This window comes from Macrotis lagotis, chromosome 1, assembly GCF_037893015.1.
Source record: "Macrotis lagotis isolate mMagLag1 chromosome 1, bilby.v1.9.chrom.fasta, whole genome shotgun sequence".
Taxonomy (NCBI): Eukaryota; Metazoa; Chordata; class Mammalia; order Peramelemorphia; family Peramelidae; genus Macrotis; species Macrotis lagotis.
The window spans coordinates 160609808-160620148 of NC_133658.1; the positions used below are offsets into that span (position 1 = coordinate 160609808).

Sequence of the window (10341 nt, forward strand, 5' to 3'; positions counted from 1 at the left end):
ATTGGGGAGATCAGGAAATCCTTGTAAAGGAAATGACACTTGGTCTTTAAATGGAAAGGATTTCAAGAGGTGAAGAAGGTGAGCAGTCCAAGCACAAGAGATAGCTTGTACGACCTCAGAGGCAGGAAATGGAATGTCCTCTATGAGAGGCAGCAAGAAGATCTTCAAAGAAATCATACTGCTAAGAGAAAAACCAGAGTTTGTTCACCATTTTAGCATAGTGAAGGGAAAATATAGTAAGATGCATGGGGGAGTAATATGAAATAATTCTGGAAAGATCAGTTGGGTCAAACAATGAAAGGTTCTATATACTAGATAGAAGTAGAGAAAGCTTGTTCATTGCCATAGTACAGAAGAAGTAGAGGGCCTGGCAGTCGAAGCTTTATACTTGGAGTAAGGCAAACTGGGCTTCCCTACAATGTAGCTTTAAGTAAATCAATGAACCTCATTCCTTCCTTCTCTGAAAAAAGAAAATTGCAGATGCCTTCTTCATCTCTCAGGAGTATTATGAGAAAATGAGGTTATTGGTGTGAAAGCAATTAGAGATAAAGGTAAAATCCAAATAGAAGTCATTCTTAGTACAGGATGTGGTACTTTCAAGAATATAGGTCATACCACCAGTCAGCATTCCCTTCATACCTCTTAATGTTTTCTTGCCTGTCTGTCCTTTCCAACCAAGGGGATGTTCTCTGGTGGAATGGTCTGATGTCATCAGGGGCCTCCTGCCTCGGAACTTTCAAAGTTGTTTGGACCTAAACACTTATCTGGTCAGTGCTCCGTGGTGATGTTAGTTGTTTGGTGAGAGAGAAATCACTATTGAGAGGTATCGATTGGTTCAGAGATCTGGAGGCAGCCACCAGGTTTAAAAACTGGACTATCCCTGTAACACTCTGATTCATTTGTCCCCAAACCATGTTCTCTGTAAGGATCCCCAAGGTGGGGATCAACACAGGACCTGCTCTGAAAACTTCAGGTAAGTGAATTGGAGTCAGGTGAAATTGTGAAGGGAAGCATTTCAATGTCCAAAAGGCAAATTGAGAAGGGAAAGGAAGAGGGTTAAAAAAGGAGATGGTATAAATTAGACTAAGGAGAGAAAACAAATTTTTCAGAGATTTTTATGCCCCATAATAGAACAGAATTCTGCTATGAGATCCTGGGAAAGGATATATGAATTGGGGGCCAAATAGTGGGGGAGGAAAGAGAAGAAAGAGCAGAAGCTTTCATTGTGCTCCTAGGATGAACTCAACATGTCCTGCAAAAAATAAGAGAAGAGACTAAGGAACAACCACTGTATGGTGTAAAGGTCACTCTGTTAATATACTATGCTGCATTCTTTCCTTTAAACTAACCTCCATTCAGTGCCACATTCAGATGAAGTTCTAAACAAAGACTCGGGGTGGGTATAATTAGGCTATGGCACCTACAACCTACCAACTGTGTCTTGCACACAGGAAGTTACATAAATGATGTCATCAAGGACATATATAATCAGAAAAGCAAGAACTGGTCATGTAGCAAGAGTGTTGAAGAAAGAGGCGAACAGCACAAATATTGATGAATAGATATCCATAAAATAGTGAAATATCCAGAGCAAGGCCTTCATCATATTAGTCAGATCTTCTATGAAAGATTTGTGGGAGGGTGTGGTCAAGAATTACACATGGATAGATTGTGATCTGTACTGATGGAGTGCCTACACCAATGAGATCACAAACCTACTGAAATATTCATACCAAGGCAGCAAGTTAATGGAGTCACTCATTCCCTCTACTTCCTTACATTAGCTGTCAATGAGAGCCCAGGTGTGGCCACCATCTCTTCCTGCAGTTGCCAGGTGTCCTGGTAGGCTCAGGGTCAGAAGGGTGAACTGGACAGGTGGGGGGAGGGGGAAGAGAGAGACAATGAGCCAGGTTGGTCTCTTCCCTGTTCATGTGGGATCTCTATTCCTACAGCCCCACAGGACAGCAGCCCTTTGGCCTCCACATCCACCTCCCCAGGGTATATTCCTAAACTGAAGGCCTTGAGGAAGAGGGATCTGAAGAGGGGCATGTGGGCTGTCACTAGTTTGGAAGGAACCAAGCTCTACATGAAGAAGAGAAGGAGAGCCAATTTCCGCCCCGAGGATCAGGAAGCCTTCTACAGACTTCTTGGTGTGTGGCCTGAGCAGACTTTGGGGATTTTCCATAGGGAGGTTCCATAGAAAAATGATCAGTTGCTCCAATCTAGCTACTGGGAATTACATCCTAGTGGCTTTCAAAACTCAGTTGAGGTAGGGGGAAGATCCTTGGGTTCCCTTCCATTGTGCTGTAGACTCTTCTTTCCTCCCCATTATAGTGGTTTCAAGTGAAATGGGCCTCTGCTCACCACTTAACCTCTAATGAGTTCTTTCAAGGTAAAACAAATTATACTTGACCAGTTTACATGTCATCCAAATCCCTTTTTCCATATTCCCATTCAAATGCTATCAAAAAGCATCTAGGTGTGGGCAAGTACAAAAACAATTGGTTTCACTTCACAGAATCCTAGAAAAGAACAAAGTGTTCTAATCATCTAATCATCTTATCCACTGGGTCATGAGGCAGCAGAGCCATCATTTGAAACTATACATTGACATATTCATTAAATAGTAAAAATAAATAGGAAATAATCTAGGGGGAATATATTGAGTCAGGATATCTTATAAGGTGTTTGTGACTTACCAAAGGTCACAGAGCTAGGAGGTAACAGAATCCCAGTCTCCACTTTTAAGTTTTGCTGAAGTATTCCCTCCCACATTATACCACTTTGTAATAGAAAAAAAACTTCCTTTCTTAGACCCTATTTCTGACCAAAGAAGGAAATGTGGCAGAACTTTCAGCTTCTCTTCCTTCCTGAGATTTCTTTGGGAGTAAAGTTCTCCTTCCACAAACTGGGCTTAGTCTTCCCAGTTAAATCACCCCATACCTCTGATCCATTCACTCCCTCTACAGAGGATCCTGTCATCCAGAGTTTCTTGAAGGCTGATGTTTTCCTAAGAGTATCTGATAAGGTATGGAAAATTCCCAAAGGGAGGGACCTGCAAAAAAACTTTGGTGAGTGTGTGTGACAACTTAAGATTTTCTCCCTATATCAAAGCAAAACCAGTGAAAATTTCTTTTATTAAGATAGGAGAAAGGAGAAAATTGGGCAGGAAGACTCCAGGGAATGGGGACCATGATGTGGGAAATACAGGCTCTACATTTTTATTCCACCAACTGAGCTCAGTGACTCAGTTCTCTATCCTTCTTCCTTTTCCCTATTCTTTTGTTTTTTTAACATAACTCTCTCTGTTCTGGATAGTATCTACTCTCTATGGTGGTTGAATATTTTGGTCGAGTGGGACTTCCAGGAGACTGCTATAATAGGATCCACTTCTTCCTGGCCCTGTGAGTACCACCCCATCCCCAAACCCTAAAGAAAAAACTTTGTTGCTTTTCCTTCACTGAGAAAATCTGCATTCCCTGGAGACCTCACTAATCTTTAGCACTATCCATCTCTTCCACATTAGATGCTCTGATGAATTCCCAATATAGTCTTCTCCTTGGTGGTTCCACTTGTGCTCCTACTCATGGATGATAGGACAGGAAACGTAAATTAACATACAATTAAGGAAACCACCCTTTAGGAATATAATTAACAAAGCAGCCAGGTTTCATCCCTACTCCCCTCACCTGCTAAATACTCACAAGCTGACTCTTAGAGGCTAAAATGAAAAGGAAAATTCTCTGGAGAATAGACAGAAATCAGATGCTGAAATGGTAATAGAAGGAGATCACCACCACATCTTCAGTATCTCAGATTCTTTCCTATTGTCTCTCTGTATCCCAGCCAGTCCTTAGAAATCTACTACATCCCATCACCATTATCCTGATTTGTAAACAAATTAATACTCAAGGAAATCAGGGGAAACTCAAAAGTTCCCCTCCAGTCGTTTCCTTTTCTATCTATCCCTTTCACACAGTTTGAGGATTAGAGGTGCTATTGGGGAGGAACCTAGATGAACACTTCCATTTCTCTATGACAGCTATATTGCCTGTGACATGGAGGAAGACAACCCTGTGTCTAAGTGGAGCATTTTCCCTTTTGTGCTTGGAAAGGAAGACTGGCCCATCCTCTATAAGGAATTCCTGAGGCTACAAGCAGAATTCTTCCATGCAATGGGTGGTAGAGCCTGGGTCACCCCAGAGATATGTGAAGAGGTCAGTTGGTATGGGGCCGTGGGAGAAAGCGATCAGGAATCGGACAAATTAGCTGAGTACATTGATTTCTGTCAGTACATTTCAAAAGAGCAGGGAGGAAAGGGGAGGAAAAAATGTGCTGGACCTCACAATAGTGTACATTAGACTTTATGCATTCTGCATTACCACTGAACTGGGTCTCTATCTGTTCTTTGTGTACAATATTCTATACCATGTTTCCAATAGAAATGTAAGCACTTTAAGGGCAGAGATTTGTTTTTCCAGTTGTGGATTCCCAGCACCCAGGATAGTTCATTATTCATAAGAGATGCTTAATAATTTCTTGATAACAAATCTCTTGCTGCAAAAGAGAGAGAAAATAATAAAGAAAGAAATAAAGAAAAACAGAAAAAAGGAAAGAGAAATTTTTAAAAAATTGAAGGTCTACTTAAAACTCTTATGTAAAACTCTTCCGATGTCCAAAAAAGAAAGCTTTTCCCCACCCCATGCCTTTCTCCTTTCTTTCTATTGCCTAAATGGAATCTATGGGCAAAGGAAGAACTGAATTCCTTACCTTGTTGCCTACCCTGAGTCTATAAAAGTCAATATTCAATGACAAAGGAACTGGGTTACCATTTTACTTGTAGAGATATGAGGGCAGATGGAGTTGGGGGAATGAGGTGGAGGAAGCAAGGACAAAAGAAAGCCCTGACAGTAACAAAACCAAGCAATCCCTTATCTTCTAACAGTTAAAGGACTTTCTCCCTCCTCCTCCCTTGCATGATCAAGCACCTAACCAGGACATCTGGTTGACACTGACTGAGAACAATAGCTAAGTTGCTATGGCTAAGGGACCAGGGGAGTTTATACTTTTCTTAGAACCTTCCATTCCCCACAAATAGTCTAGTCCAAGGAGGAAAGGGGTCCATTAACCTCCCTTGTTTACCTTTCAGATCCAGGCCCAGAATCCTCTTCACTGGGTTTGGACCCGAGAACGGCATTACCTCCCCTAGGTTCCCAGTGTGGAATGTCTAGGTCAGGGAGGCAGAAGTTCCAAGAGCAAAGATCAGGGATCTCTAGGTGAGTGTGGGCCAAACCAGGAGCATCTCCTGCTCTCCAAAGTCCTTGAGATATTCCTTAACTACAACGGACCTGGGGCAGGGATAGAGGAGCAACAGCTTTAAGAATTCTAACTCTGCATGTAGTGCAATAGATAGAGTACTGAACCTGGAGTTAGGAAGTTCAAATCTGACCTCAGACCCTAAGTAGCTAGGTAGCACCGAGCAGATTATTTAACTTTTGTTTGTCTGTTTTCTAAATTATAAAATGAGGATATTGCTTATTTTAATGTCTGACATATATTGTAGGTACTAAATATTTATCTCTCTCACCTCAATTAAAATGTTACAATGTAACTGAAAGCTATTCAAAGTAATACCTACCTAAGGTCAAAAGTCACAGAATTTAACTGAAAGGGGCCATGAAAACCCTCTAATCTTACACTCCCACATCAAATGAGATATTATAGGCGACATATTCAGTAAACTTTAAAGTGATGCATACATGCAAGATATTATTGTTATTAATGGTGTTATTATTGTTATTAGGGGTGAGGAAACTGAGACCCAGAAAGGTGTATCAGCTGCTCAAACTCAAACAGCCAGAAAGTCTGGTAAAGTCTGGAATGCTGGTAATCTATCATTTGTTCTTTGCATCTGGAAACAATGTCACTATACATTTTGGAAGTGAGGGAAGAAATAACTATACACATATATGCATATATATACATTCAAAATGTAATAATCATCCTATATTTCCCTATCATATAATTATAGAGATTGAGAAGCATTGAAAATGTTTCTTGGAAAGATTTTCTCCCTAAGCAAAGGATGTTCTAGATGACCACCTATGGACCCTGCAACTAAGAGTGGGATATGGTGGGGGAGGGGGAGAAGGAGAAAGAAAAAAGGTGTGTGAGATTCTTAGAGGTAGAAATTCAACTAAAACTGTTGAATTTATACTGATGAATAGAGTTAAAGGGAATGAGTCAGACTTCCTGAAGTATGCCTGGTCTGGAAGAAGTACAAGGTCAAATAAGTAGATGACTCTGTTCAAATCTTCATTTATAACAGAAACCAAGAGAGATCATAATGGAGAGAGCCTACCAAAAGAAGTGCTCCATCAAAAGCAGGTAGATGATTAAATGTCTTAGAACAAAGTGTATGGCTTACTAAAAGAGAACCAAGCAGAGGGGATGGGAATTCTGGGAAGGACAAAGAGGAAGAAGGGGTGGAATTGAGGGAGAAAAGGAAAATTAATTAATATGCAAAGCAAGAGAAAGCACCACAGAATTACAGTATATATGTAGAGGAAGAGTTGTTTACATGAAGAAATGAAGAGACCTGGCCAGAGGGAAGTCAGTCTTAGGATAGCAGGGAAGATAAGTAAATATCAATACTAAACATTAACCATACTAGGTCTTGGGAGACATACAAAGTTTAGAACAGGTACATTCTCTTCCCTCAATGAACTTAAAATTAGTAAATATGTAGGCTTCTCTTATCCAAAAAAGAAAAGACTTGCCTTTCCCTTGTTATTTGATCTTTACTTCGTGCCTCCCCTTTACCAAGTGAATTTTTAAATCAATTCAACAAGCATTTAATAGACATTTATTGTGTTCCAGGTTTTATGTAGGATTTGGGGGTATGTTAAAAAATTAAGCTAGTTCCTGCCTGTGAGGAGCTTACATACTACTAGAAAAGGTTACTATTGAACACCAGTGAATAGAAGGAATTGTACTTGGCACAAAAAACCAGGGTCCTTGCCCTAGATGGACAAACAGTATAAATGGAGGAATAAGACACATGTGCACAAAAGTAAATAACATATTAAACATATATATACATGGAAATTTACATTGTGCTAGACACATCGAGTTTGCAGACTACTCCCTTGGAAGGGAAACCAGTCAGATGGAGGCAAATCCTGGAAATTATCTCAAGAATAGGGCATAGAAAAGAGCCTGGAGGAACTAAACACTGGAAAGAATTGGGAAATGCTATTGAACTGTCTTCATGATCATGAACTAGATGAATAAATTGCAAGAAGTAACAAGTCCCAGAAGACAGACTGACCTTATGAAGTGTAGGAATGAATTTTCTCATGGTCTTCTGTAGTTAATTTGCAATCTGGGAGAACCAGAAGTTAGGCAGAAAGAAAGACTTTGGGAGAAAAGAAAGGAAATAGACAGTAGAATTATTAATCAATTGGAAACTCCCTAGTGGCTTGGCATCATTGGAATTTTCTCACCCTACCAGGTGAAGGTTACCCATTTGACCTAAAGAAAGATACAGAGAAGTCAATCAAAAAAACTTAAAAGTTGTTTTATCTTCTCATAGGACACTGGAGCTAGGCAGAACCAAATAAGAAAATAGGCCTAGAGAAAGGGAAAGAAACCTCATATCAAACTACTGAGGACATTAGGGGAAAATACATGGTAGGGGTAACTAGATCGGAACATCCATAACAGCAAGGACTGTTTTTTCTGAACTTTGCATCTCCCTCTGGTTCCTAGTACAATTCTCTGCCCACAGTGGGTTCTTAACAAAGGTTTGGCAAATTGATGTGATCCCAGGAAGGAATATGGAACTAAAAAACTCCAGATGATGGAACCGAAAACAGAGAAAAGCCCCCTGGAATAAGCCAGTGAAGCTAGAAAAAATTCAAAGGTTCCTTGGGGAAGAGGAAGGAAGGAAGGAAGAAAGGAAGGAAGGAAGGAAGGAAGGAAGGAAGGAAGGAAGGAAGGAAGGAAGGAAGGAAGGAAGGAAGGAAGGCAGGCAGAAAAGAAAAAAGAAGGAAGAGGAAAAAGAGAGGGCAGAAATAAAGGTGAAATGGAGGATGGACCAAGGAAAAACCTACTTCTGAGGGGTCTTCAAATTCAAGTGCCTATGCTCTCTCTGTCTGAGGTCCTTGTAGTGCTGAAAGAATGCAGATTCTCTGTGGGAGCTTGGCCTGGCCAGTAGCAGCAAGAAAAAAAGAAGAGCACAAAGGAAGAGTTAGAAGTCCAAAGGGAAAGAATCCCAAAGGAAGAAAATTCAGCCTGCAGTGAGCAACAGTTCCTGAGGTGTGAGGCTGACGAGATGTTGGAGAATGGGGGTGGAACTAACCCAGTCTGGATATACTTCACTTTACAAAGTAGGTGTGTCCATCAATTTTTTTTTATAAATTTAACTATATTCTTAATTATGTTTTTTTTTTTGCAAAGCAATGGGGTTAAGTGACTTGCCCAAGGCCACACAGCTAGGTGATTATTAAATGTCTGAGGCTGGATTTGAACTCAGGTATTCCTGACTCCAGGGCCGGTGCTCTATCCAGTGCACTACCTAGCCACCCAATTTAACTATATTCTAAGTAAATTAAGGGATCTGGCCTTTTAGAGAAGGCCTATTGTGAAATCTTTTGAAAAGAAAGTAATCATCAACACCTTACACACATACATGCATACACATATATATATATATTCACATATATACACTACCACTAGTATCTAATTTATTTTCTGCGTAAATCAAGATTTTCATATATTGGATTTACATAAACAGTTAAACTTTTGATAAAGGATAAGCAACCAAATGACCAAAGCTCTAAGGGGACTAATGCTCAATTTGTTTAAAGAAGATCAGAATTATCATCCATTGGCTTTCACTGCCTCAGGAATTCCACTGTGTCTGATGATACTGTCCCACTATAGAAGAGTGACTGGCAGGGTATTTGCTGGGAAGAAGACAGGAGGGAACTGGAGGGAACATTAGGGAGCCCATCCTGTCTTGCTATGGAAGATATCTGGTTTTTTCCAGTTTCTGCCTCACTCATCCTTTCCTTGTAGCTCCACGGCTGCAGAATGCCTTCTCCCACCCTACGCCAGCAGTAGCTGATAGGACAGTAACTCCAGAGATATGAGTTCATTCCTCCAGCTTCTCTCAGAAAGGAAAGTCGCAGGGCTCAAGGGACTATGGTCTGACAACCCTGGAAAAATGAATCAGCACTCAGGGTATACTTGAACCTTCAAATGGGCCTAATCAACTAGCTCTCAAAACTGGGGTGGGGGGTGTTACTGTGGAAAGAACAAGTAATAGTGGTACTGTAGAGAAAAGAGCATGCAAGTAGGAACAATAAAGAAATCAGAACTTGCAAATGGGACTGTAAATAAGAAACTAAGAAAAAGAGCAAGTAAAAATGGAAGATGGAAAACAAAAATGGGTGGGGGGGCAGATAACCAAAGAGGAAGGGTCTAATAAAGAGGAAGAGAGAAGAAGAGGAATAGAAAAGGAGAAATGGGGAAGGAAAGGAGTAAGTGAGAAAGGACAGGAGGAAGAAGAAAGTGAGAAATTGAAGAAAAAGAGCAAACTTAGTAGGAGAGGAGGAAGGGGAATGAGCAATAACAAATGTAGAAAGGACAGTGGGGAAATATCTTCAGCTGTCATACAGGAAAGTCTTTAATTGGAATATCCCAGAATATAATCCATCATCCAGTCCTGATGTAATTAATACCTCCTGTTTCTCTTTTGGGTTCTCTGTCCTGCATATGAGCTAGGCACATGCCTTCCCTGCCACCTTAGAGCAAACTCAATTATGTTTAGAGTTCTAGTTTCTCATCTCTTAAAGTTTCTTTTATGATTATGTATATGGATACTATGTATTGTTGCCCTAAATGTCTCTAGCAAATAAATCTCTCTCTTCAATTAAGAATATTTGTATGGAGTATTATTTCAAGGGCCAATGTAAAAAACAGATATTGAGTTTTTCCTGAAGAGATCATGGAAAAAGGGTAAAAATATCACATGTACAAAAATATTCATAGCAACTCTTTTTTGTAGTGGCAAAGAATTGGAAATTGAGGGATGCCCATCAATTGGGGAATGACTAAACAAATTATGGTATATGTATACAATGGAACGTTAAGAAATCACGAGGGATGGGATTTCAGAAAAGCCGGGAAGACTTACATGAATGTTACTGCGTGAAATGAGCAGAACCAGAAGAACATTGTATACACTAACAACATGGGGGTCATGATCAACCATGATGTACTTGTTCATTTCAACAGCACAATAATCGAAGACAATTTTAAAAGATTTGGAATAGA

General features: G+C 40.2%; 1 protein-coding gene across 4 annotated transcripts; it reads left to right on the forward strand.

The window, feature by feature from the left end:
* The first annotated feature begins 271 nt into the window (after positions 1 to 271).
* LOC141504341 (putative speedy protein-like protein 3) lies at positions 272 to 9930 on the forward strand. Of its 4 annotated transcripts, none has more exons than XM_074209282.1 (10): positions 272 to 973; positions 1953 to 2150; positions 2970 to 3028; positions 3319 to 3404; positions 4043 to 4217; positions 5150 to 5276; positions 5804 to 5886; positions 6329 to 6387; positions 8162 to 8394; positions 9082 to 9930. In XM_074209282.1, exons 1-6 carry the CDS (start codon positions 913 to 915, stop codon positions 5207 to 5209), a joined length of 639 nt encoding a protein of 212 aa, XP_074065383.1. In that variant the 5' UTR covers positions 272 to 912; the 3' UTR covers positions 5210 to 5276; positions 5804 to 5886; positions 6329 to 6387; positions 8162 to 8394; positions 9082 to 9930. The 4 variants fall into 4 exon arrangements, with proteins under 4 accessions (XP_074065383.1, XP_074065384.1, XP_074065385.1 ...); XM_074209283.1 differs by having other exon boundaries at positions 8162 to 8390; XM_074209284.1 differs by having other exon boundaries at positions 8172 to 8394.
* The last annotated feature ends 411 nt before the right edge of the window (positions 9931 to 10341 follow it).

Coding starts and splice junctions, on each gene's coding strand:
- LOC141504341 (XM_074209282.1), top strand. CDS start 913: ATGTTCTCTGTAAGGATCCCCAAGGTGGGGATCAACACAGGACCTGCT. Junction 974..1,952: donor ACCTGCTCTGAAAACTTCAG/GTAAGTGAATTG, acceptor CTATTCCTACAG/CCCCACAGGACAGCAGCCCT. Junction 3,029..3,318: donor TCCTAAGAGTATCTGATAAG/GTATGGAAAATT, acceptor TGTTCTGGATAG/TATCTACTCTCTATGGTGGT.